At 44.1% G+C, this 27,785-nt stretch overlaps 1 protein-coding gene across 3 annotated transcripts in view; it reads left to right on the top strand.

The window, feature by feature from the left end:
- The window catches only part of Egfr (epidermal growth factor receptor), a 171,599-nt gene that overhangs the window by 117,150 nt on the left and 26,664 nt on the right, over positions 1–27,785 (top strand). For 2 of the 3 annotated variants that reach the window (XM_059275420.1, XM_059275419.1), the window contains exons 3-16: positions 493–676; positions 3,965–4,099; positions 7,534–7,602; positions 8,414–8,532; positions 9,563–9,704; positions 11,481–11,597; positions 12,126–12,252; positions 12,367–12,440; positions 13,262–13,352; positions 15,992–16,191; positions 18,422–18,554; positions 20,764–20,854; positions 22,831–22,988; positions 25,612–25,647. In XM_059275420.1, coding sequence (XP_059131403.1) covers positions 493–676; positions 3,965–4,099; positions 7,534–7,602; positions 8,414–8,532; positions 9,563–9,704; positions 11,481–11,597; positions 12,126–12,252; positions 12,367–12,440; positions 13,262–13,352; positions 15,992–16,191; positions 18,422–18,554; positions 20,764–20,854; positions 22,831–22,988; positions 25,612–25,647 — 1,676 coding nt within the window. Of the gene's footprint in view, positions 1–492; positions 677–3,964; positions 4,100–7,533; positions 7,603–8,413; positions 8,533–9,562; positions 9,705–11,480; positions 11,598–12,125; positions 12,253–12,366; positions 12,441–13,261; positions 13,353–15,991; positions 16,192–18,421; positions 18,555–20,763; positions 20,855–22,830; positions 22,989–25,611; positions 25,648–26,167; positions 26,404–27,785 lie in introns of those variants that run through there. The other variant, XM_059275421.1, reaches the window with a different exon arrangement.

Raw genomic sequence — 27,785 nt, 5'->3', positions numbered from 1 at the left:
TTTCGTTTTTTTCTCCCCCTACTCCCTCACTTGTTCCTTCCGCAAGTAATCATGAGATTCGCCGGGCGGTAGTGGCGCACACCTTTAATCCCAGCACTCGGGAGGCAGAGCCAGGCGGATCTCTGTGAGTTCGAGGCCAGCCTGGGCTACCAAGTGAGTCCCAGGAAAGGCGCAAAGCTACACAGAGAAACCCTGTCTCGAAAAACCAAAAAAAAAAAGAAAAAAAAAAGAAATCATGAGATTTATTATCTCACTATGTTCACTTCCACTTTCATTTTAGTTAAAGTGGGAATTGCAACATGTCAAATGATGTGCTGTTCTCTAATGCAAACTTCAAATGCAAATGTGAAAGAATCCTTGCAAACCCTACCACACCCTTTACCCAAGTGCAATTGTCTGTGTGTCTTAGATTTCTCTGCCACACGAATGTGTCATTGTGAAGTTCAATGGTGCTCCTGGACCCACTTTAATAGGCTTTGTTTTTCCTCTCAGACCATCCAGGAGGTGGCTGGCTATGTGCTCATTGCCCTGAACACTGTGGAGAAGATCCCTCTGGAGAACCTGCAGATCATCAGGGGAAACACTCTCTATGAAAACACCTATGCCTTAGCTGTCCTGTCCAACTATGGGACAAACAAAACTGGCCTTAGAGAACTGCCCATGCGGAACTTACAGGGTAAGAGGTGGGACACCAAGGCAGAGAGGTATTCTGACGGCATGTGGCAAATCTGTCACTTCAGTTAATTCTAACTCAGAGAAGACATGTTTGTCAAACACATGTACTGAATGCTGTTTGCAGGATTCAGTGGGTAGCAGTTATGTAGACAGTAGGTAATGAGATGGAAAGAGATTTCAGCCAAGTAGAAATCAGTTCTTCCATAGATGAGGAATAATACCCAGAGATAGTAATAAATGACCAAGTTCTCTGGGTACTCAACCTTGGTGAGTGAGAGTTTGTGTTAGAAGTAAACTTGGACCAGAGGCAGAAAGGACATGCAGTCACTCCCTCATCTTGCATAGACACATTCCTAGGCAAAATTGGATGTCGGAAACATCAAGTATCCCAAGGCATACATGCCATGTTTTCTCCTCTATCTATATGCCTCTCATCATTCAGTTCATTGATTAGGTATAGCAAAACATTAACAACAACAGTGAAAAATAACAGAACAGTTAGTGTGCTGCAACAAAAGCTTGTGAATTTGGTCACTTGATATTTCTCCCAAAGTGGACCCAAAGCGGTTGAACCCAGAGACAATAAAACCACTCATGGGAGAGGGGTCTAATGTACTCAATATCCTGTCACGTTTGAGACGCAGTTCAATATTGTTATGTGGAAACTCAGGCTTAAGTTGGGGAGAGAAGAGAAGGTTTTAAGGTTGAGGAACCTGGAAAAGATGGTTGAAAGGATGAGAAGCAATTCTTCCTCCAGTTCACGGACTGTTTCTCAAGTCAGTAACCTCACTTAATGCCACAGCCTTCCTTAAGAGCAGGTGCCGTACACTGTCATTTTACAGATAAAGGCATGGCGATAAGATAACTCTCCCAAAGCCCCTTACCCTCTGCCTGGTTCTGTCATCTCTGCATGCCCTGCAGTTCTGATGGGGAAGCAGTGGGAAGTGGGAAGGGGACGGGATGAAAAGAAAGAGTACAGAGAGTAGGAACCTATCAGTGTGTGGAGCTAGGAGGTGGCCATGCAGCCAGCCAGACACTTCCTTCCCCAGCTCCCTGGTTCACCATCCTATACACTGCCTTCAAGATTCCCACCCACCACTTTAACTGCTCTGCGCACCCACGCATGTTTCTGAATTTGTGGTAGCGCTCATCTCCCCCGTACACACATTGCATGAAGTGGCCTGTTCGGTACTTGCGGCGTGCCTTGCTCTGCCTATCTTGCCTCATACATGTGAGGAAGCCAGTGGGTGTGAGTCTAGCTCCTGGAGCCAGGCTGTCTGTGATCCAGCCCCAGCTCCATCACTCATCAGCTAAATGACACTGCAGATATTCCTTCACCTAGGTCTTTCTCTGTATCTCAGTGCCCTCGCGTCAAAAATGTAGTACACACACTCGGTAACGCACTCCCTCTGTGTTGATAAAATCAGCCCTGTTACTGCAGGCAAAGCATGCATCAGCTACTTGAGTTCCTAGTCTGTTGTTGTTGTTGTTGTTGTTGTTGTTGTTGTGTGTATGTGCCCGTGTGTGCATGCTCTACCCCAGACTACCCCTATTTTTATAATTAATGCAAGTTTATAGTTGTACAGGTCCCGCTTATTTAATAGAGGACTACTGCGACAATTGAGAATTTCTTGGATTTTGAAATGAAAACAATAGATTTGACATTCTACTCATTGCTTTGCTCTGTTCAGTTGGAAGGGGGAGGCTATTGAATCCAACCCCACCCTCAAGTAATTATTATAGTTACCTATTGTTGGCTCTCCCTGTCTCTTCATGTGGTTGCCACTGCGACCTTAATGTGCCTGTCTTATGTCGCTAGGTTTGACCTCACACTCCTAGCTCCTCTTGTCTCTTTCTGTCATACTGCTGTCACCTCTAGTTTCCAGGCAGCGCTCCACATCTCAGCCCTTTCTGGCCTGCCTGCCTGCCTTTTAAAGTTCTTTTACCCCCTGTCATCTGTTGAGAAAACTGTCTCCTGCCCCAGATCTGCAGTTCCGCTTTGCATCTTGGTCTGCTGGAAGCCTCCAGCACTTCCAGCTTCCCTTTCCTCTAAACTCCGCTCCTGCACATGTGCAGATCCCCTCTCCTTGTCACCCAGCAGCCCCTGCAAGCTTCACCAGGGAACCCCTCCTTTTCCACGTCGGCAATCCGTGCCGACAGGTGCTCCCATTCCCTGCCTGCGCAGTGCGGAGACCACTTTTGTATCTATAGTTGGGCTTTTCCACATTTATATATTGTTTAATTTTCACTTTTAATTATATACATAGGTGCGGAAGTGGGGTGTGCACACAGGTATAGGTGCCCATGGAGGCCAAAAACATTGGGTGCACTGGCACTGGAGTTACAGGCAATTGTGAACCACCCACTATGGGTGCTAGGAACCAAACTCAGGTTCCCTAGAAGGGCAGTGTAAGCCATCTCTCCAGACTTTTTCCCGTATTTAAATGATAGTCTTTGGATCTTGCTGAGGATCATTGGAGGTAATACCTCTACATCAACTAGCTCAATTCTCAAGTCCTGTCTCCTCTAGACCTGGCTGTGACATATCTGTGCATTTCAGTTCTCGGGGAGAAGCCCACAAGTCAAATTCATCTTTGCAGACCAAAGCATCCTTTTTTTTGTATACATAAATTTTGTATACACATTTATTCCATCCCTGTTTATGTCTAATGTTACTAATGTAGCCCTCTCCCTTTGTACAAGTTTGACTTTTTCAACCCTGACTTTGTAAAGTCCTCTCATTGTATCACTAGTGCTTATTTGCTTCTTCTTCACACGTAAAATTCTTATTTGATATCACACTCACACGCTTTCCTTCTTCAGTGGAAATCCGCTAGTGGTACCCGAGAGTATACCTGGTGACAGTCACCTGGTGACAGTCCTGGTCTTCACAGTGCAAATGCTTATGACTTCCACCTTGTCCTTCTGCACTGACTGCCCCTCCACACCATCCAGTCATTCCAGTCTGCGTGATACAGCCCTAGACCTACAAGTCACTGTACATCTATCTGTCCTTCCTGCCATACATACGGAATAGGCCTTCTCTTCCTCCCTTCTGCATTTCTAAAATCCACAGCTCAATCCTTAAAAACTCCTACATCTTTCCTATCATTGTGAAGTATATCTTCATATATCCCTAGCAGATCTTTGTTAGGGCTGACCTTGGGGACTTCAGATTTGCACACTGGAAACATTAAGTAGAACATTAGCAATATAAAGAAATGAGTGCGTGCATTTTGTGAGTTAATAGGAGTCAAAGAGTTTGGTTACTGTGGTTCCATTCATGCAGAAATCCTGACTGGTGCTGTGCGATTCAGCAACAACCCCATCCTCTGCTACATGGAGACTATCCAGTGGAAGGACATCGTCCACAATGACTTTCTGAGCAACATGTCAATGGACTTACAGAACCATCCGAGAAGCTGTAAGTGCGTCATTCACCTTCCATTAGCTTCGGATCCTCTGAGGGGTTGAAGTGGACAGTGTTGGGGTGGGAGAGAGAATGTTAACTTTAGATCAAATTAATCAGCATACAACAAAAATAAGAAGTAAACGAATGGTCTTACCATTAGAGGAGTTTTATTCAAGACAGTAAGATAAGAAAATTTTCATCATACAAGGCAACACCCATCACTCTCAGGGTGGCAGAGCTTTTGTGAGGCCACTGAACAGAGAGACCTTTCTCCAGGATACAGGTTGCAGGGGCAGTCATGGTACAGGGTGTCTCTCCTTCTGCCTCATGGGCATTGACCAGTCACGTGTGTTTCTGCCTTGTTCCTGATTCTCACACTGGCACTCAGGTCATCCTGAGCCTGTGGGCTCTGCTCATCAGTGTATACACAGAACCACAGAAAGGAGATTTGTCTATGTTTTCCTGAATGCTCTCAACTCATCCATGCCCCACTCCTCCGGCAGCCCCCTACAAATGAGGGCCTTGCAGAGGAGCAGAACTAAGCTTGGGGGGCTAAACCCGTGAGCTTCACTAACACTGTGTAGGAAACTCTGGAACGTCATGTTTTCACTTACCAAACTCAACCAAGCCAGTTCTTCTTCTTAATAGTGCTAATCTTTCCACGGTATAAGATAAGGCATGGCCCCATTTCCCATTCTCCTTTTCCTGCAACTGCACTACATATGGGTTGGGTTTGGACATCCAGTGGAGCCTACATGAATCCTTAAAAAAAATCAACTAAACTCTTTTTTCTTTTTTTTTTTCTTTTCTTTTTTTTTTTTTTTTTTTTGCTTAGTTGCTTTATTGGTGCATTGATTAAAATAGTTAGGGTGAAAAACTTAGGAAAACTGTCATCTTTGTCATTGTGCGTCTGTCCGTGTTGTTGTGAAGCCCCAACCACCGTCCATGCTCACCTCGTGGCACTGTCAGTGTGAAAGAAAGGAGAGAAGGGGTCAGGATCCTCTTGTCCCTTCAAAGACACTGACTTCGATGACTGAGCTTCCAATGCTTCCACCTCTTTTTTTTTAATACAGCGTTTTGAATTTATTACTTGACAATTGCATATGCGTACACAGTGAAATGTGATCGTATTTGACCCCTCTACTATTCTTCTGCCTCCTCTGCTCCCATGCCTTCCTCCCACCTTCATATCTTTTTAATAACCCACTGAAGACAATTAGTGCTGCACACACATGCAGAGGTGGGATAGCCTCTGGAGCATGCCTAACCAACCAGGGGCCACACCCCTGAAAATATGGCTCTGCCTCCCCCAGCAGCCAGGGATAGGTTCTCATGGTCCCGTCCCCCACCCATGCTGGAATGTTGATTGGCTTGGTCTTCTGCAGCTCTTGGGCAGGTGGCCACAGCTTCTGTGACGTCGAGAGTACAGCAGCCCTGTTTTATCCAGAAGATGCTGTGTCACAGCAGTCCTCCCTGAACTCTGCCTCTTTAATCTTCCTACCCTCTTTTCTGTGATGTTCCTAGAGCCTTAGGTGTGACACAGATGTCTGATTTATGGTTGAGGACTCCACAGACACTTAGTCTCTGCACTTTGACCAATTATGAGTCTTTGTAGAAATCATCATTTACTACACAAAGAAAAAGTCTTTCTGATGAGGACTGAGCGCTATTCTATGGTATAGAGATAAGTATTTTGAAGGAAGTTGGATGCTATGTCTGTTTAGCAAAATAATAGTAGTAAGTTCTTTCTAGGGCTTAGGGGATCCCCAGCCATGAGTTCTTGGCCAGATTTACAGTAGCAGGCACATGTTTCCTCCTGTGGGGTGGATCATAAGTCCTACTAAAGAATGGTTGGCTTCCCCCATCACGCTCATGTCCCTGTTGCACCCATGGACACATCTTGCCAGGGCAGTCATTCGTTCCATCTCTTAGAGTTTCCATCATCTCTCTGTGACACAAATCCTTTAACATATGAGCCTCTAGGGGTCATTATATATCCAAACTGTAGCACTAGTCATGAGAATAAGCCTAACTAAATCAAAATTGCACAAATGAGTGGCATTTCAAGTAAGAAATCATTCAATAAATTGTTGTGTAATGACAGTGATTGAGGGACAAACAGCTAAAGAATCAGAGCCATAGCAGAGTTGTGAAAAATCAAGTAAGGACATAAGAGTTACACATAATAGAAGACCGGAAATCTGTCTCCTCTGTCTCCTACCTTCCGCTCTCCTCCACTGACCAGTGCTTTGCAGACACACAATCCTTTGGAGAAGTTTGTGTTTCCTCTTTCACAACAACAAAAACAGTATTATGAGGTGATCTTTAACTGTTATATAAATGAGGCATCTGAGATTCAAAAGGGCGGCCCACTGTGACCAGTGTATATTATTGTTGATAAAGTTTAGAATTTGAGGTTGTGAGAGTGGATTTACATGAAAGAAAATGAATAAATTCATCAGCTACTCCAAATACGTACTAAGCATATGTGATAAAATATTAATATATATTTAAGCCCTAGAAGGGAACATGAGGATGAATATTATAATAGCAAGTTGAAAAGCCAAATTCAGACACCATCAAATAAGCTTCCGTGTGAAATAAAGTCACATTATATGATAACTGATTGCCCCAAAGAGGGCTTTAGAACTAAGTAGAGTGGTCTTTAAAAGCCTAAGGGAAACGTTAACTATCCAGAACCACAAAAGTCAAAGGCAAGAAAAATAAATCTGCTCCGTAGAACTTTTCAACAAACTTGTTGGCTAACACTTTGATCCTCACATTTCTCAGTATGATTAATTGCAGAATAGAATGAAAGAGATTGAAAACCTTTGTAGCTGCAATTTGATATTGACCAAGTATAAAAACATAAAAATTTATGAATTACAAAGATCTCTAGACAGTAGCATGCCAACTATGAACTGAAATTTTAGGTAATTGGCCAAGTGACTCACAGAGTAAGAACGTTCACTTCCTGTGGCATGCTCCACACGACTCCGTGGCTTGGAGGAGAAGGGTGCTTATTTACCAGCCGTGGTTTAACACCCCTAAACCCACTGGTGATTGCACACCAGTCGGTGGGAATGGATACAGCAAGGTGAGTGAGTATACACAGAGCCAATCTGGTTGGAGAAGCAGGAAGCAGGTGGCACCTCTCAGACCCTGGATTCATTCAGATTTGTCATTTGTGTGGCTGTGACAAGTCACGAAGTACTCTCTCTCAGTTTCCACAGCCGAAGCACAAACAAAAGCAGCCCACGGCTCAAAGTTCTTCCTGTCTTTTAGTTCATCCTACAAAGCATCCGAGCCAACCACGAATACAAAGTTTCCAAACTGTTCCTTGTTTCCAGAACATTCTCTAGGACCTCGGCAGAGGCATCATTGGTTCCACGTCATTTGTTCATTTTTATCGAAGTACACATTTAACTACTAGATTTTTATTTCAGGCCAAAAATGTGATCCGAGCTGTCCCAACGGAAGTTGCTGGGGAGGAGGAGAAGAGAACTGCCAGAAATGTAAGTGGACACAGCGTTGGGGCCTGAGAAACGCGCCCCTGTGAGCAGAGTCCACACGGTGTGTGGCCCTCCTCTCCTGCCCTTTGGTAACTGGACAAGTACAGGAGCTTGGCAAAGGACCCGGTGTTAACTCTTTCATGACCGTCGGTCTTGCCAACCTCACTGCACGCAGCTATCTACGGCTGACTATTCGGGATACTTCAGCCTGTCATAAAATGCCAAAAAGCCAGCTACCCAAGTTCCCAGGTCACGCAGATGCCCTGCTCCCTGCTCCCATACCCCCTTTCCTAGTACCAACCGATATAAAAGTTTGACAGTGTTTCTCCAGGGAGCTTATGTGTGAATCTTACTTTTTAAAAAAGTCAAATTGACTCCAGTGTGGTTGCTGGTTCACACAAAGAACCCAGGAGTGTGCCAGCTTCAAAACTGACCATAGTTCGTTGTCTTTGTGACACAACTATTACGTTCCTTTAAACACTACATCTGGTCAGGTGCTCTTCTGGCTTGTGTGCTTTCTGTATTGTCAAGAATTCCCAGCTAATATCTACTTATTCGAAAGACCTAATCAGACTTGCTTTGATAAGTTTTCCTAAGTGATTTGAAATAAATGATAAGAAAAATATACCAAGAGGGAGGCTGGGATCATACTCAATTTGGCTGAATGGGGACGCCTAGAAGCCTATTCCACAGTCAGGAAATCCACCCGACTCCCCATTTGTTTCTTTCTACTGCATGCAAGTATTCCTCTTTACCCCTAGAGCATGAGTTGCCGCCGCTTAGATGCAGCTCATTGGTGATCTTTCTTTTCCAGTGACCAAAATCATCTGTGCCCAGCAATGTTCCCGGCGTTGCCGTGGCAGGTCCCCCAGTGACTGCTGCCACAACCAGTGTGCCGCTGGGTGTACAGGGCCCCGAGAGAGCGACTGTCTGGTAAGGCTCTGTCTGGTAAGGCATTGGGGAGGTAGGCTGCAGGGCTCTGCATTTGTTCCCCTCACACCATGACAGGAGCCTTCCTGTGGGGCCACACTGTAAATAAGTGCTGTCCGGGCCAACAGCAGCAGCATTGTGACAGATGCAGAGAGCAGCTTCTGTAAGACCCCCGGAGATGTGGCCAGCTACACAGACCTTTGGGCAGTAGGGCATTGGAATCATCTTAGCCTCACCGTTGTGCTTTGCCCACCATACTTCCTCTGAGGCTGCGTCTCTATCCCACACCATCCCCTGGCGTTGTTTCCTCTGTCACGACCGAAGCTCTGGTCAAAGTTCTAGTGTGAAGTTTGGCAGGCACCAGGGCAGGTGAATGTGACTCCTGGGGTTAGTATACAGCCAAGCAAGGCCCTGTCAGGCTCCAGAAGAGGAAGTTCATCCTAAGCTAGAGTCTAGAATATTCTGTGGTTTCTGGAAACAGAAGATTCTTAAGTCCCAGAAACCAGAGCTGGCCACAGGGATTTTTTTTTTTTTTTTTTTTGGCTTGGGCAGTCTGGACTGGATCTAATGAGCAGCCTAGGGGAAAGGCTGTACATGGAGTTCTTAGTAAGAGCCAGCATCTTTGGCCTGGCACTTTCTGCATGGAACGTTCCTGCTACAATTCCTGCACTTCAACAATAAATTCTAAAATGTTTTCTAAAGCGCTCTTTATAAGACTAACCCAGTGTAGCCTGGGTTTAAAAATAGTGCTACACCATTCTTACCATGTCATGTTTAGATTTCTTCATTGCCTGTAATCAATAGAGATGTATTTGTTTTTTCTAACCACCAACCCTATATTATAGCAACTGGGACAGTCAGTATACTTACAAATAGCACTTATTACTTGCAAGAGGAAGGTGTTTCTGCCTCCCCTGGAAAGGCTTACTGGCTTTTTTTCCTCTCTAATTGAACACATGAGCCCTGAGGGCGCCACTGGCCTTTCGTTTGGGCTCCACATCCTTGACCAGACATGTTGTCCCTCCTGTGACAGGTCTGCCACAGGTTCCGAGACGAAGCCACATGCAAAGACACCTGCCCACCACTGATGCTCTACAACCCCACCACGTATCAGATGGATGTCAACCCTGAGGGGAAGTACAGCTTTGGTGCCACCTGTGTGAAGAAATGCCCCCGTGAGTTGCTCACCTTTGACTCACCCCCACTGTCCATGTCCCCGTTGGTCTTACGCCGGAGTCTTGGGTAGTTTGGGGGCTTGCCTTGTTGCTGGGTGAGTTAGTGCATGCCCAGCTAGATACAAAGGTGAGAAGTCAGCTCAGTGCTGAGGGACAGAGGCAGACAGCCTGCAGCATGTGGGCTCCTCTCCTCCAAGGGTGGGCTTCACCAGTGCTGCTCCTAGTGTGGCTGGTGGCCAGACTTCATAAGAAAAGGCACCTATTGCTTCATGCTAAGACTGAGGGCCAGCTATAGTAACTTGGGGTGTCCTGGAACTGACTAACACAGAATCACGACCCTCTGGGCCAATCATGTTTGACTCTGTATTATTCTTGTATTTAGCAGACCTAAATTAGAGAGAGCAGCAGATCCACCTTCTTGAGTAGAAAAATTTCTGGTTAAGGTTAGAATCTTGGAGTACTGTAGTTTTAGTTTTGTTTTGATTTACTCATTTGGGTTCAGGCTTTGTTTGTGTATGATTGTTCCCTACTGGGGCCTGCAGGGAAATGGCAACATGGATCACTCTCAAACAGAGGAAGCGAGGCAATGGATAAAGAGCTGTAAAACTGATCATGACTACTAGAAAGAAAATTGAGACAAAAAATGTAAAAGAGAAACTATGAGGGTGAGATTTTTGCCTACCTAGATTTAGGTGATGAAAGTCTATTTAGGAAAAAAAGAGGAAGAAGGAGGAGGAGAAAAGGAGGAGGAAGGAGGAGGAGGAAGAGGAAGGAGAAGAAGAAGAGGAAGGAGGAGGAAGAGGAAGAAGAAGGAGGAGGAAGAGAAGGAGAAGGAGGAGAAGAAGAGGAAGAAGAAGGAGGAGGAGGAGAAGGAGAAGAAGGAGAAGGAGGAGGAGGAGGAGGAGGAGGAGAAGGAGAAGAAGAAGAAGAAGAAGAAGAAGAAGAAGAAGAAGAAGAAGAAGAAGAAGAAGAAGAAGAAGAAGACAAATAGAATACTAAGCCACTGCAAAGCAAATGAAAGCTAAGATGAAGGAAAACTCAGCACAGCCATGCCATAGATACTCTCTTTGTGTGAAGATTTAGTAAACGGAGGTTTAAATCCACAGGAAACACTCAAAACCTAAGATAAAAATAGCACATGACTCGCAGATATACTATCAATGCCCAAATCTTTGAGGGTCTGTTTGGGAAACTCAAAACAGGAGCATAGGGTTTCTAATACGTGCTATAATCCTAAGTATTAAATGAGATGGACTACATAGAGATGAGGGGAGGTGGAGAGACAGATTGGGATACCTGTCTGGGAAGCAGAACAAACTGATCCCTCACTGTTCCACCAAAGGAGCACACGGCGGGTGGGAAAGAACACACTATCGCCACCTCAATGGGACACGGTCTGTCGGATAAGCATTAATGGGTGTCTCCTGTGTACTCAAGTTTACCTGTAAGCTCTAAACACAGATCTGACCAAGGACACTAATGTTCAAAGAGGGGCTTTCAGTCAGTGAGCATGCATGGTGATGTTCCCCCACTGCTGTCCCATGCCTGTGATCAAATACCTGTGTTCCTCCACATTACCATCAGGAAAATCATTAAACTCAGGCTTGATTCCTTTTCTAGTTGAAACCATCAGTCTCTCCCCTCAAAGTAAAGTCAACCAAACCATTAGGGACCTTTCTCGGTGGCCCATGTGGAGCAGGACATGAGGATGTTTGCGGAAGGTTAGGCGCACCTGCTGTGGCCTTCAACACCTTCTTTTCATTGCCTCTTCCTCAGGAAACTATGTGGTGACAGATCATGGCTCGTGTGTCCGGGCCTGTGGTCCTGACTACTACGAAGTGGAAGAAGATGGCGCCCGCAAGTGTAAAAAGTGTGACGGGCCCTGTCGCAAAGGTAAGGAGCCTACCAGTGTGGACAAGCCTTTTTATTGACCTTTGTGCTGGCCTCTTATGTCCACCTCCAAACAAACACATCTTACTTTTTTAATTTAAAAAAAGAAAAAGAAAACGTGCATTTTTGTCTGTAAAGTAAAAGATAAACTTGCAAGGCCAAGTTACAAAGGTGGAAGAGGTGGGGGACGTTCTCGTGAACCAGGTACAGAGGCGCCACCTGCAGCCCAGGTAGGTGAACTGTCTTGGACAGAAAGGGGAGGAGCCAATGACTTAATGAGTAACTCGATTCAGTCCAGGTAGAAAACAACGGGGAGAATTCAATGCCAACAGAGATCTGTGACAAGGACAATCCCAAGCCCCACTCCAGTGACCAGAACACCAAAGTCTGCCAGGGGTCCAGGCACGTGGAGGGCCCCCTCAGAGTGGAATGAGTTAACAATGTGTGGCTCAGGGGTTCACGCTTCTGCCTGTGTAGGTACAGCCTTCTTAATTCATCAAAGGTAAATGGAACCACTATCTCTCTTAACAGTTTGTAACGGCATAGGCATTGGTGAATTTAAAGACACGCTCTCCATAAATGCTACAAACATCAAACACTTCAAATACTGCACTTCCATCAGTGGGGACCTTCACATCCTGCCAGTGGCCTTTAAGGGGTAAGTAACAGCTGAGGGACCTAGACAGAGAGCAGCAAAATCTACTGGTTTTTTTTTTTTTTTTTTTTTTAAAGCATGGAGAATGATCAATAATCATGTTGCTGTTTGTTTCAGGGATTCCTACACACGTACTCCGCCTCTAGACCCACGAGAACTAGATATTCTAAGAACAGTAAAGGAAATAACAGGTTCGTGCTGGAGTATCCGGGAGCATATACAGCAAATTAAATTTTACAGAAACCGTCAGACATGCCCCGCTTCTTCCCTGGCACAAAAATGTGGTGTCTAAAGTTCTACCATGATGATTAATTCTTTGAGACTTTGTAAACTTCCAGTTTCCCTTGGTGCAAGCTGAAAGCATTTTAAGCCAAGGCTGCAGCCATGCTAGACTTCATGTGAACACATGGAACAGTGCTTCCCAGCTCAGACAGGCCACCCTCCTCACAAACCCCAAACTCCAGAGAGAATAAAGACGCGCAGTACAGAGTCTCGGTTTCATAAACTAGATTTCAAACGATTGCCCACTGGGGAGTCTGGGATCCACGACTGACTGCCCGCCTGCCCTCCATTTTCTTCATCTTTGAAAAGGGATCATTTGATCTGAAAAACAAGACTGATATGGAGATCAGAGTTAAATGAGGAAAGTATTTAAAATGAGACCTAAGTAAGCAGCAACGTGAAAACAGTCAGAGAAGGAATCAAGTGTATGAGCTGATATCCTTCAAGGGTATCAGAGCCAGAGCACATGGTCAGCTTTCTGGTTGGGCATTGGCCTGGGCGTTGAGAGAGGTGCAGTCAGGATTCAAAGTTCCACGGAGAGAGTAGGATTTCAATTTTTTAAAAAAATATCATCTGGACTTGTGTCTGTACGTACACTGTCATCCTTACTGGAGAGGACAGGAGAATCTACTGGCGCTGTCCTCCAGATACTGTGAATCCTAGAACATGCTTCCTACAAAGCAAAGAAATTTCTAGCACCATGTGTCTAAGCCTTTCTTCCTCCCTCTAGGGTTTTTGCTGATTCAGGCTTGGCCTGAAAACTGGACAGACCTCCATGCTTTTGAGAACCTAGAAATAATACGTGGCAGAACAAAGCAACAGTAAGTCAGCCATAACCAAAGTCTGGTAGATTCTTTTTGCTTTTTATTTTGAAATTGGCCGTAAAGGAGGGGTACAGAAACAGTACAAAGATGATCACTCACTCAGCTTCCCCGAATGTAAACCACTTACATGAGTCAATATGAGGACTGAGATAAAGATGTTGACACTGTACAGCGCTGTTCAATCGGCCACATGCTTTATTCTGAGTTCACCAGATTTTCCGTGAATGCATTTGTTCTTTCCCTGTCCTCTCCAGAATCCCACATTGCAGTGACTTCTAATGTCTTCTCAGTGTGTTTCAACCTTCCCTAGCTCCTATGTCTTTGCCCAGTTTCATTGTCTTGACACTCTGGGAAAGTATGACCAGGTGTTTTATAGAATGTCTCCTTATTTGCATTTGGCTAATATTTGATAATAATGCAGTTGATAATGAATGATATAACATTATCACACAAGGGGACCTAAGTAATGTTTTAACATGAAATGGTTTGGGTACCTATAATGACCACTCTTGCAGCTACGATAAGGAAATGTGTGCACAGAGTGAGAAAAATGATACACACACAGAGAGAGACACAGACAGACAGACAGACAGAGACAGGGAGACAGAGAGAAAGGGAGGGAAGGAGAGAGGGATAAAGGAGATCGTTAACAGAATAAGAGAAATCCTAAAATCTGTGGTGATGGAAATTTGGAAATCTGTAGCTCAAACTGCCTTGGAAACTTTCTGATTATGACAACTTTTTCTGAAATTCACGACCACTGACCTCACACAGCACCACGGACTATTTAACCAGTCAAAGCACCATATATACAGAGTAACACCACTTTCCAGAAACTCCGTTAGTCAGACACTTCTGATGCTAAGCACACAGCTACTCTTGCTTCCTGCCTTTGCTCTGAAACTCTCAGGGATGTTCTTTGGCTGGGGCCAGCACAGGGATGAGCTTTAGCACGGGCGTTTTGAGTGGCGGCCTTGTAGCCTTCTGCTTAGTTTTAAGGGTTTAAGCTCTGGGATGACCATTAGTTCCTGGTATGACTCACAAAAAGCTAGGACTTGACCTGCAGGAAAGACCCCAGCCAGACCCTGACTCCTTGGCTTCTCTGGGCTTATGCTGGGGGAGAATTCCCAGTAAATGGTGGTTGTGGGTCTCCTACCCAGGACCCCCGACCTCTCTGGAAACAGGCCCGGGGGGGGGGGGGGGGTACATGAGTCAGGGAAATGGGGAGAAGTGTAAGCAGGAAGAGGGGGCTGCCAAATAATGCTTTAAACCTTTGTCATTTAACCTCTTAAATTTCATTTTCCTCCTTTTGTCCTGTCTCAATCAACCCATTCCTGACGCTGGTGTCAAAGCAGCTTCCTACAAATACACTCTGCTTCTATGTGCTTTTCCGTCAGTTGCCTGTGACAACCCAAACTCCCCCAGCAGGGGCCTAAACCTGTGCTCTGACTTCCCACCATCCTCAGGCCCCTCTTCCAGCTCTGGACACTTGCAGACATCCTGCATAATCTTGTTCCTCCAAGTGGGGTTAGGGATTCCATTTCCTTTCGTCTGGTTAACTTTAATCCAGTCATCCACTGGGAACAGACCTTGTAGTACCTTACTTGGCTCTGCTCTCCAGGTCTCAGATATGAGACATCACGGCTTGAAGAAAGTCATCCTTCTATACCATTCCTTCATAGAGCTACTTGAGTTCCCATTCTTGACTAACAGTGTTCCCTAAAGCTGCATTCATTTCTCTGGACTTAAAAAACTCTGCCTGAATCAACTAACTTGGTCCCATAGAGACTCACAGAGACCAAACTGACAACCAAGGATCCTGCATGGGACTGACCTAGGCACTCTGCATATATGTTACAGTTGTGTAGCCTGGTCTTTTTGTGGGAGTCCTAACATTGGGAACAGGGGCTATTTCTGACTCTATTGACTGCTTTGGGGACCCTTTCCTCCTACTGGATTGCCTCATCCAGCCTTAATATGAGGGGAGGTGCCTAGTCTCACTGTAGCATGATAGACCATGGCTGGCTGATATCCATGGGAGGCCTGCACTTTTCTGAAGAGAAAGAGAGAAGGAGTGGATGGGGGCAGTGCTGGGAGGAGGGGAAACTGTGGTAGGAATGCAAAAACAAACAAGTAAAAATCTGCCTGTATGATTATATCACCTGCAGACAGGTTCCCCAAGTAAAAGAGACACATATTTAACCTATATCGTATTTGTCAAGTGGTACCACAGATATTCACTCAATAAACATGACCAGATGACACTGGATAGATGGATAGATGGGTAGATGGGTAGATGGACGGACAGACAAATTTGCTTAAAGTACATTTTGGTGTTCTTGGTTTCTAGGAAACTACAAATATAGTAAATGAAATGGCATGAGGCCACTGACTCAGGCCTCCAGTATATCCAAGGCTAAAGATAATAAATGGATGAGAAACCATCTTTTCCTTGAAGAAACTCAAAAAAACCACTTGCATTTTTTGAAAGTTGTGATTCATGTTTTTCACAGAATGACTAGTAATAATTGGAACACACTTTTCAGGAAACCTAAGTGGCCCATAAAAACAAAATTTGAGGGTAGCATGGTGTTTTCACTATCATGTACAACGCTATTTTTCTTCTCCCCATTTAGTGGTCAATTTTCTCTTGCGGTTGTTGGCCTGAACATAACATCACTAGGACTGCGCTCCCTCAAGGAAATAAGTGATGGGGATGTGATTATTTCTGGAAACCAAAATTTGTGCTATGCAAATACAATAAACTGGAAAAAACTCTTTGGGACTTCCAACCAGAAAACCAAAATCATGAACAACAGAGCAGAGAATGACTGCAGTAAGTAGCTGCTCCCGACTCACCTGCGCAGATAGTTTCTGGAGGGGATTTATTGTTAGAAGGAAGGCTGAAGAGGTCTGTGGCTCCTGCTCACTGCTCTTATCCAGGACCACAGTGTGCTGGAGCAAATAGTGGACACAGGGATATGAAAAATGTGCAGTCCTGTGGGGAAAGGAGAGAATTTAAAGTTGCAAGTAAGCCAGGTGCTGAGAATGCAATCATTAACTGCAAAGAGATGAGCGCCCTTAAAGGGATGCGTTGTCCTCTACACTGGGACACTAGGAGAAGGGTACTGAGGGCAGGCCCCACCCACCGAAGGGTTCATCTTGGAGATGTACATTCATTTGAAAGAAGAGAGCCAAAACTGAGAATTCTGTTGAAGAGATTGCCTGCTTCTGGAGGCTAGGCTACATCCATCTTCAGCTGGCCACTGAAATGGGCAGCGTCATCCACATGCTACTGGTTTTGTATACATGAAAGATACAAGATTGAAGGGGGCATGGAAGCCGGTGCCAAGGTGACAGAAATCCAGTCAAGCAGGCCGATATGAAGCAGGATTGAAGTCCCTAAAAGGAGGCCTGGAGAGGCCACCGTGCACACCCATAAAGACACTCCAGGACTTTAGAGATATCAGTATGATGGGGTGTCTGCTATAAAGAAAAAAAAAGCTGCAGGCTTGGAATAGGGCAGGCCAAATGGGGAACTTTTGCACACTGCAGGGGGGGCAGACTCAGGGCAGAGCTACCCAAGTTCTTGAGAGCACCTTATTTCCAGAATCTGGAAAACCTGATGAAATTACTCAGGCTCTCAAGAACTTGGGTAGTTCTCCTGGTTTTCAGTCTTGCTCTGGTTCCCTCTTTCTTTGCTGTGCCCCCATCCCACCTCTTTGAAATAGGAATGTTTCCTATGTGTCATTGTGGGTGGGAAGTTTGTAATTTACTTTCTGATTGCACCGAGGCCAACAGTGAAGAGATTGCCTTGAGTCTCAAGAAAAAATAGACTTGAGACCTTTGAGCAATACTGATACTGTTAAAGACTTATTACCAAGGGCAAGTGAGATGACTCAGCAGAAAAGAGCATTACTGCCAGGCCTGGCAACCTGAGTTCTGTTCCCAGGACTCATAGGGAGGAAGGAGAGAGCCAACTCCCACAAACTGATCACACACACACACACACACATATACACACACATAAACACACACACACACACACACACACACACACACACACACACACACACACACACGATGGCGTGCACATACACATCCTCAACACAAAATAAAAAGATAACGTAGATTTTTAGAACGATTTAAGATGATGGAATGAACACATTTTGCATTATAAGATGTTCAGAATCCTATGTGGTCTGGGAGCAGGGGTGGGAAGTGAGGGGGATAAAGTGGCTTCAGTATGTTTCCAGAAGGCTTGTGTGTTTTAATACTTGGCCTCATGCTTCTGCCACTGTGACGGACAAAGTAAAACCTTCCTCCCTCAGCTGCTTCTTGTTAGATGTGTGGTCATATCAATGAGTAACGTAATATATGCACTGAGGTTTGGCTACTAAATATCTGTAATTTAAAGAACACAAAGTTGGTGGTCTTTATCATACTACATTTTAACTAAAGGTAGCTCTGTGTTCACTTCGGTCTTAGATCACTATAGCCAAGTACGTAAACACACGTATGCATCAAAGGACATATGACATTTCACAGTGACATTCCCGACTCTGGTTTTAAAATAGTAACTTGAATTAGCTTTTGAAACTGGCCAATGCCCCTGGATTTGTGGCAGGACTCTAAACACCGGCAGAGGTGACGCTAAGTACCAAATGTCCTCTGGCCCAGTTGGGCTTTGAGAACTTGCCCTGTTGATTTTAATCCCGTTTGGCTTTGGCTTCCCCATTCACACATAGTGATGATTCCAGTACCGCGGTGCTCCTCAGTGACACGGCATCCTTCATGTGAAGCTCTTGGCATGGTATCCAGCACACAGCAAGCAGCTACAACCTTTCCTGCCATTTCTGTCAGCTGTGACATCCATCATCAAAGCCTCCCCAGAGTCAGGTCCAAGCTGCCCTGCGCAACACAGAGAACAGAGGCCATGGTACCCTACTCGTTTCAGAACCCCGTTGTGTCTGTGAAGAGCACACAGCCCCTCCGCAGGGTGTCACCTCTTTTAATCCCTCCTGTTACTATTCTATAACTGACCCTACGATTCACTGTCTTCTCAGAGGACACAGGCCACGTCTGTAATCCTTTATGCTCCTCGGAAGGCTGCTGGGGCCCTTCACCCAGGGACTGTGTCTCCTGCCAGAACGTCAGCAGGGGCAGAGAGTGCGTGGAGAAGTGCAACATCCTGGAGGGGTGAGACACTGTCCTTTCAGCCTTTGTCTAGCTAAGAAATAAGCCACCATGCTGCTTTTACAGCTTTGCTATTATCCAAGTTAATTTTTTCTTTTTGTCTTGTTCTTGATATGATCTTTGTTTATGTTCTTTTTTTAAAAAAAAAAGTTCATCACATTAGCAAGTAAGTTTTTCATTATTGTTCAGTTCATCTGGTAATCTATCATGTCCCTTTTCCTGAAAATACTTTAAATTTTCATTTTGCAAGAATTTCTCAAGAATTCTTGAGACAGTATTGAATAGACACAGTGGTTAATATATTCAAGAAAGTTTGGGCATTTGGCCTTTTCAATCCACTTTTCACATTATATTAAAATTTATCAACACAGAATATTTCCTAATTAATTTCAGTTTGATGTACCCCTCACACACACTGATCATTCAGTGGTGCAAATTATTTTTAATGCAACCAGGGACAAAGAAGTAATTCATATATTTGCTTAATTTAATAGTAATCAATTAATAGTACAATGTATGTATGCAATGACAATTTCAATATTGGTGTAAAGGTTTAAGTGAATACTGGTAATGATTAAAATAAATTACTTGGAAAATTAAATTGGAAGATAGAAAGGGGCATTTTTTTAATTGAAGGGACTAGGGAAAGCTATGGTGGAGAAGAGACATATGAGTTACAGTTAGTGCTGGGAAATCTTCCATCCTGTTTCGCTAACAGGGTGTGGACCACAGTTTGTATCCAGAAATATTCCAGAACTAGATGGAAAGACGGTTTTGATTGTGTAAGAATTTCTTAATGGGCTTAGGACAACTGTTACAACTGCTGTTTGAATGTCACATATGAAGCTCCAGCGTAGTCCTTCCTGTTACAAACAGACATTCGTATTTTCCACTTTGAAATCTCTTCACCATACCCAGAGGCCCAGGGCTCTTAGTGTGAGATGCCTGACGCCCTGCATCGCCTCACCACTGTTCAAGCCGGGACCCTTGTGCAGGGACAAAGTGACACAGAGACAAAGCTTGGAAAATTGCCACTGTGGGTCTTTTTCACTGCTGGTCAGTTGGCTGTGGTCCCTTTGTTCGGCCAACATAGGAACAGTGGAGCGACGAGGGGAAAGATTCCAGTGCTGGTCATTGGCTTCTTTGTTACACTCCACAGTTTGTCAGCAGTGAGCAGTGGCGACAGGCAGGCGGGCACAGGTACACATGCACCCTCTACTGTTCCAGCCCTTGTCTGTTACTTGATTACTGGGACCCTCAGCTCTACAAGTCTTAGAGTTCTTAGGCCTTCAGTGTGGGACTCTAAGGAGTTACAGCATGTGTGTAGGCCGAAAACACTGGGATTCCCATAGTGCAGTTGGTGCAGCTTCAGGAGGGGATGGAGTAATGGGTTCCTCAATCCTTGATGGTGGTTACTGTTACCGTTCTTGGGCCCGGGATGTTGGGGACCCTTGGCTCTAAAATCTTGGCAGTACTCTGGAACGCTTTCCGCAAGCAGGACCTGCTCTGTGCAGTCATCCATCCTTCGGCCTCAGCTCTCCATCCTCTCTGCTTCTGCCTCCCCCTGTTCAGGCGCCTCTTCTTCACCCACCAAGCAGCTGGCCATGTGCTACTTCTGCAGCCCAACCTGATGGCGGCTCTCTTTCACTGCTGTTCCGTGGCCTCTTCCATCACTCCGTCTCTACTGCTTCTTTCTAGATGCTGCCAGTTCAGTTTGAACTACTAAAAGTAGGCAAAGGAAAGGCCACCTGCGAGGAGTCTGTTACTGGATTAGTGTATCTGATGTTGCAATACCAGGAGAGGCAGGACACAGAAGGGCTCCAGAAGTGAACGAGCATGAACATTCCTTTCCTATCCCTTAGTCTTACTTAGTAACCATTTTTTTCCACCTTAAATGTCCACAAATTTGGTCTTAGAGGGAAGGGGTGGCTCATAAAGATATTTTTCATATTTGGCTTTCTTACCTGACATTCAAAAACTATGCCTATAGGAAAATGTCAGGAAAGCACTCTGATTAGAAATGAAGCTGTCTGTGAGGTGGCCTAAGGTTCTGTTAGTGACCTCAGCATATTATATTTCAGGTCAGCGCCAACATTCTGACCCTTTGCCCTTAAGACACTTTCGAATTTCTGGGATAGGTCAGTTGTGTTACTTGAAATAGTCACAGCCACTTGTGATATGGCACTCAAAGTTCACTGTGTTCTTCTCCCAGGGAGCCAAGGGAGTTTGTGGAGAAATCCGAGTGCATCCAGTGCCATCCAGAATGTCTGCCCCAGGACATGAACATCACCTGTACAGGCCGGGTAAGGAGCTCTGCTCAGTTGTCTCTCCTTCACAGCAGCAGCAGCGGGAACATCAATGATCCAAGCCACCCCCAGTGAGAAAGCCGTCCGTGCAAGCCCTTTCCAGGGAAGAGATGCTCAGGATCTGCTCCTTAAAGTGGCTATGCCGAGTAAAGGTGCCTCCCACCTGCCTGTCCAGTACCCCACTCACTTCACCAGGGCCATTCCCCCACTGTTCCACAGGACATCCTGTACTGGCCTTGGATACTGCCAGGCAGCTTTCACAGCTTCTACCATCCGCCATCACCTCCTCATTTTAGTTGAACACCACCAAAGTATTAACAAATTCAAGTTACACTATTTTTTAAAGAAATACCAGCAATTTTTTTTAAATCAGTTGCTTTTCTACATACACAGTAGCAAACTCATAAGGGATGTAAGTGGGAATTCAGGTTGCTCTGACATGAATATGCTGTTAATACTGATACTGGGCATAGTCGGGGCTCTGTTTCAGTGTGAGTTCCAGCAGCAGAACCTAAATCTCCTCATTGAAATGTGTTTCAGAAGTTGTCCATCAATCAAGCAGAGTGTAACAGAACTGAGTTAGGAAAGCTAGACCGTCAGCACGACTGGTTACAAAGTGAGCCCTTGGTCTACAGGCTTACACGGCATTGGACTGAATTTTCATTGCTACAGTGAAATAATTGCTGCTTTGCTGGAGGGTTCCAGCTGCTCTGGCTTTGAGTGTGTTCAGCTTCTGAGCAGACAAAGCTGAACCGTTAGCGGAGCCAAGGGAAAACAGGCTTGCCTAACAGCTTTATTTCAGTCCTCTGGGGAAGTGTGAAGCGCACAGCCTAGGCAGTCCCTCCGCCTTCCTTTCAGAGGATTTTACAAGGACATTCCACGTTTTATAGACAGACTCTAACACCGCACAGTCACAGTCCATTCTGCAGCCAGCACCGCCATGTGCCACCTTCCTTTCTCTGGAGAAGCACAAAGGGGGATTTTCCTCCATGTGCCTCAGCAAGTCAAAGTCTGGCCTCCCTCAGCACTTCATTTTAACTTCACATGTGATAGGCAAGAAAGATAAGGATATAAAATACATGTAGACCAATCAAGATGATTTTGACAAGGACTATGCCCACAATACCTTAAAATACTTCTAAAAATACAGTGAAGAATGTGGCTTATGTTTGGACATAATAATGCATTTGCTTTTTCTGTGAATATCTTTATGTGCTTTATACAACTTTGCTGTACTAGAATGGCTGAGAATGGGAAACAACAACTATCCTTTCTTAACAAATAAAATTGTTTTGCATAGCTAATCAGAGTTAGCAGAAAGTGTATCTGAGGGCCAGAGAGATGGTGGAGGGCCTCGCTGCCAAGCCTGATGGCTTTAGTTCCATCCCTGAAACTCACATGGTGGAAGGAGAGCGCTCACAGGCTGTCCACTCATCTCCACAGTTTCATCCACACATACATGTAATTACATAATTAATTAATTTATTTGAAACGTACTAAAGGAAAGTAAATATGTTTCAGGAACAGTCAGGAAAATGTACTAGTTATCGTTGGCATAGCGGGCAAAATTAATCACGGAACTTGTCATATATTTTAAGAACTTCTGCACTGGGGAATGGAGAGATGCCTCAGTGATCAAGAGCATTGACTGCTCTTCTAGAGGACCCAGGTTTGATTCTCAGCACCAACATGGCAGCTCACAGCCACCTGTAACTCCAGTTTCAGGGGATGTGGTGCCCTCTTTTGGCTTCTAGGAGCGCCAGGCAAACCAGTTGTGCACAGATGTGCATGCACATATTCAATAATAACAATAACAATAATAATAATAATAATAATAATAATAATAATAATAATAATATAATGTCTATATTATTGGCTTCTGTCTTCCCACAGTATATATTATAAGTAGAAAGTTATTTCCACTTTTAAAAGGGCAATGAAAAGTCCATAACCTTTTCTGTGCCTTGGTTCAGGGGCCAGACAATTGCATTAAGTGTGCCCACTACATTGATGGTCCGCATTGTGTCAAGACCTGCCCAGCTGGGATCCTGGGGGAGAACAACACCCTGGTCTGGAAGTATGCAGATGCCGGTAACGTCTGCCACCTCTGCCATCCAAACTGTACCTATGGGTAAGTGTAGCAAAGTCATATGAAAATTTGTACACTGGAAATGTCTACCAAATTTTAGGCAGTAGGTTATATAGGCTTGTATTCTAGCCAGGGCCCTAAGATGTTTCAACTCTGGGGTTGTGATGACAGCAGTCATGTGCCAGTGGGCAGATCTCAGACTGGTAAGAATATCACGCTGCCTGGCAGGATGTCTGTCTCAGGTAGTCTTGGTTCCTTGGCACTGCATGTGCCAATAGGAAAGAGTGATGGGTACAACTGCCAAACTGTCACCTCTTCCCCCTCTGTATAAACAGGGTTGGAATGGGGATGGTATGGGCTGGGAGTAGGGAAGGACCTGGGGAGTTGGCTCAATCAGTAACATCCTTTCATTCAAGCATGAGAACCTTAGTTTGATCCCCAGCACCCATGTAGAAAAAGCCAGGAGTTGCCGGGCAGTGGTGGTGCACGCCTTTAATCCCAGCACTCGGGAGGCAGAGGCAGGTGGATCTCTGTGAGTTCGAGGCCAGCCTGGTCTCCAAAGTGAGTTCCAGAAAAGGAGCAAAGCTACATAGAGAAACCCTGTCTCAAAAAACCAAAAAAAGAAAAGAAAAAGAAAAAGAAAAAGAAAAAGAAAAAGAAAAAGCCAGGAGTAATGACAGTACACATCTGTAACCCCAGTACTGGAAAGACAGAGGCAGGAAGAGCCCCGGGGCTTTCTGGCAATCGATTCTAGACAAATGGTTGGTGAACTTCAGTTCACTGAGAGACTCTGACTCAGGAAAAAAAAGGAGCAGTTGTGTTTGTGGAATAACATCTGATGCTGACTTCTAGGCTTCACACAATCAATGCACATGTACACACACACACACACACACACACACACACACACACACACACACAGTAGTTCTTCCTGAAATGTTGCTCCAAAGCACCTTTGTAAAATCTGCTTGATTGTTTAGCTGTGACAATATGAATTCAAGCTGATTTGACTAGAATTAGCAGAAGTGCTCTGATTCTATACATTTGATTTGCTGGAATACTATAAATTAACAATGGAATCAGATTACACCCAGTAACAAGATCAGAATCAGAGTTTTCAAATATATATATATAAAAATATATATATAAATGTTATATATATTTGTGTTATATATATATATATATATAAATGTATACACTCAGCAATCCTCACAATTTATGAACCAGTCATGTTAGAAGCTAGATTACACATAAGGAACCTGTGTGACTCCCAGAGCCACGGCTGTGGCCACCTCAGCATTTGTAGGGACACTTGGGGCACATGCATCTTTAAATTGAACTTTATTTTTATATTAAAAAAGAGGTATTTTCTTGACATTTTTACCTTGATAAACAAAATTCCACAAGCATTTGCTCATTTTAGTTGTATGTCCCAATGCATTTGTTACAACTGTAATAATAAATTTCTTGCAATGAAAGAGGGAAATTGAGCCTGGCGGTGATGTGCATGCCTTTAATCGCAGCACTCGAGAGGCAGAGCCAGGCGGATCTCTTTGAGTTCGAGGCCAGCCTGGTCTACAGAGTGAGTTCCAGGACAGGCGCAAAGCTGCACAGAGAAACCCTGTCTTGAAAAACCAAAAAGAGAGAGAGAGAGAGAGAGGGGGAGACAGAATATACAGAAGGAGATGATATGACCTCTTGGACTTCCCACCAAGAGTCAGAGGACAAGAGAACACGTTGTCCGCTTTCCCACTGATCCCTTACTCTTGTGATGGCCCGGTCCTTCCCTTCGGCAGCATCCGCACTGTCACTGTCCCCATAGGTCATCCTGTTACATGTGAACTGGTTTATCTTTCCCTCTGAGCTCACTGATCTCAGCTTCTTGTTGACAGTCAATGGCAATTGTCCAGGGTAGCTTTCAAGGGCTGTAGGAAACCCAGCAGCTTGTCCAAACTGTCAATCCCCTCAGCAGGCATGGACTCCCGGTGTTTAACGTTCAACAGTAAACAGACCACCAGACGTCGTGTTTGAAGGAGAGTCTAACTGACACTAGAGAATGCTTCCTGTCTTGCTTTGACTATCTTTTGTGTGTCTAGAAGGAAACAACCGGGCCTCCTGGTGTATCCTGCTGCTTATAGATGCAATGCCAGCAAAGTTTGCTTTATGAATGAAGGGCCAAAGGCATTGCACACGGCTTTATCTGACAGCAAGAACTCAGAGATTCAAACTCTCAAAATCCAAGAAAAGCAGAAGGTAGAGATTAGAACCAATTCTTGTCCTGAGTAATAGAGACAGTGTTTAGGGTGGAGTCTCCAAATACAGTCTTTGTCATACTGCTCCCCTGTCCATCCAGATATTTGGTGCCAGCTGTGTGGCAACTATACACTGTGTTATATTTCATTAATGACCTGGCTGCTTTAATGAAGGTTATAACAATCATGCCACTCAAAAAATCTTCTGCCTAAATAAACACATGTATTAATTATTATATATAACAGAATTAATGTATAAAATATGTTAGTAACTACCCAATTTTGAGATCACTGTGTTTATATCTATAAAAGAGTAATCTAACACAATTGCTTTATGACTTAATGTGGAAAATTATCAAACAAATGCCAATGAAGTAGAATGAAAAAGATGAGTGTTTTTTTTTTTCCTGCAGATGTGCTGGACCAGGTCTTCAAGGATGTTCAACAAGGTATGTACCATGACTTTGAAGCTGGTAGACTTTTTGGATCTATGACCAGGAACCGTTTCTGATTTCCCTCCAACCTTTCAGTTTCTTCCAAATCCTCTGGGCCAGCCACACATCCCCAGTTCTCCCTTCTTGCCCTGTGTCCATTTTGTTGGTCAGTGGAGGGCATATATGATAGAAAATGCGAGTGCCAACTATCTAAGAAGTTGACACTCGGACCAACCGATTCTATGTATCTGTTTCTCGACTTGAGGACACAGCAGCTTCACTTAAGTCTTATCTTTTCTGAAGGTCTCCTCTTTCTTCTAAGTAGACCAGGTGGTCATATCACAATCATGGTGTGAATAACTGTTTTTGTCAAATGGCAAAGGTCCATCTTGGGGGCATTTTCCCTTTTCTTCCTTCTTGAATCATATTGTCCAGCAAAGGCAATGAACTTCTTTCAACATTTTGTTTCTGATCAGTTTCCACTATTAACTGAAATGTTACCCTGAGAAAAGTAAAATTATGAATTTCTATTCAGAGCCATCATGCGAAAGTGATTATCATCAGCCAACAGAATCTAGTGAAGAATTGAGACTGCCTACAAAAATACCTGCTTGGTGCTCAAGCTTATCTCTCAGTTGTGGACATGTTTAAAATATCCCTTCCCTTACCATCTTTTCCTTGGCTTCTTTCTATGGTAGTTGGTCCCTTCTACCATCAGCTGAAACAGTAAAATAAAATAAAGCCTTGTCTCAGTGATGAGACCCTTCTGAATCCCATCTCCTTTCTGAGCTTCCAAGGTTCCTGCCCCAACAGAGCTCCCCCGTCTTCCTAGGCAGCCTCCATGATGGTCTTATATGGTTTTCCATACAATCCCCTCCTTGAAAACAATGACCATTTTTTTATAATCATATTTTTATTAACTGGTTTATCTTCTAAACCAGTTACCTGCCTTTGCTACTGTGGCTTCTCATTTAATACATGCTCTGAAACAAATTATCCCTGGTATATCCCAATGTTCATTTTTATTGAACATTAATTAATTAATGAGTGAAAACTCATTAATTTTTATTAGTTGGGGGGTTTAGTCTATAGCTCCAGAGATGACTTGTACTTCCTGAGAAGGAAATGTACATCTCATGATGTACAGTTGGTTCAATTAAGACAGGTCCGTGAGGACTTTGGTACCTTATCTATATGTAAATAACACTGATAGCAAATCTTTGCTATTCATTAACATGTCTCCCTGAAAATAAGAATATATTTATCAGGAACTCAAATTGAAGTAGATTCTTAAGGACAATAAACTTTCAACCTAGCACCACCATAAAAGAAATGAAAAATAAACCTTAAAATAAATTCCAAATTCAGAGTTAGTAATATTAATTCAGATAATCCTTAGTGAGCTTAAAGACATAACTTCTGATTTTTCATCTTTCTGAGGTTAGATTTGGTCTTGGTGAGACAGAGCAGTGAATGCATTCCTGGGTTTGAGGATTCGCCAGGGCATTACTTACAGCAACAATGATACTTTTTATGTCTAAATCATATCAGTTTTTACTTCCACTGAGTTCGTTCACATGAGCATAATAACAAAAGTAGAGGACCCTATGAGAGATCTCAATGTGTCTAGAAGTTCTCCCAACACGGCCACAGGAAAATATCTAGTATTTTTTTCAATCATATATATGTTCTCTTAGAAAGGACAAGATGCAAATTTATATAAAAAGCAGTGCTTACTTATACAACACAACCCTACACCTCAGGTCCAGGGAGTATCATGGAAGAGCAAGCAGAAAGATTATAAGAACCAGAGCACCAGGATATCTGCTGTGAGAGAGTCTTCCATATAGGAAAGGAAGCTGCACTCATGAATTTGTAAAAATATAGTTGTCTAAACAGGGCCTGCACAATGACAGTGCCTCTGACATGCCAACATGGATGTGGACTCTCACAAAGCCCCAGCCCTAGATAAAAAGCTACAGACAATTAGTGGCTGCTAAGACACTGAGAATCAATCCCTCCAGAGACAAGTCCCCATAGGTTATCCAGTTTCTGTGACCATCCCTAAATGCATAAACATACGAGACTATGAGCAACACTAACTGGACTCAGCTGGTTGTATTATATATGAGTGTGTGTGTGTGTGTGTGTGT

This window comes from Peromyscus eremicus, chromosome 10, assembly GCF_949786415.1.
Source record: "Peromyscus eremicus chromosome 10, PerEre_H2_v1, whole genome shotgun sequence".
Taxonomy (NCBI): domain Eukaryota; kingdom Metazoa; phylum Chordata; class Mammalia; order Rodentia; family Cricetidae; genus Peromyscus; species Peromyscus eremicus.
Note: the sequence above shows the minus strand (reverse complement) of the source record. Positions and strands in the feature narration are given on the sequence as shown.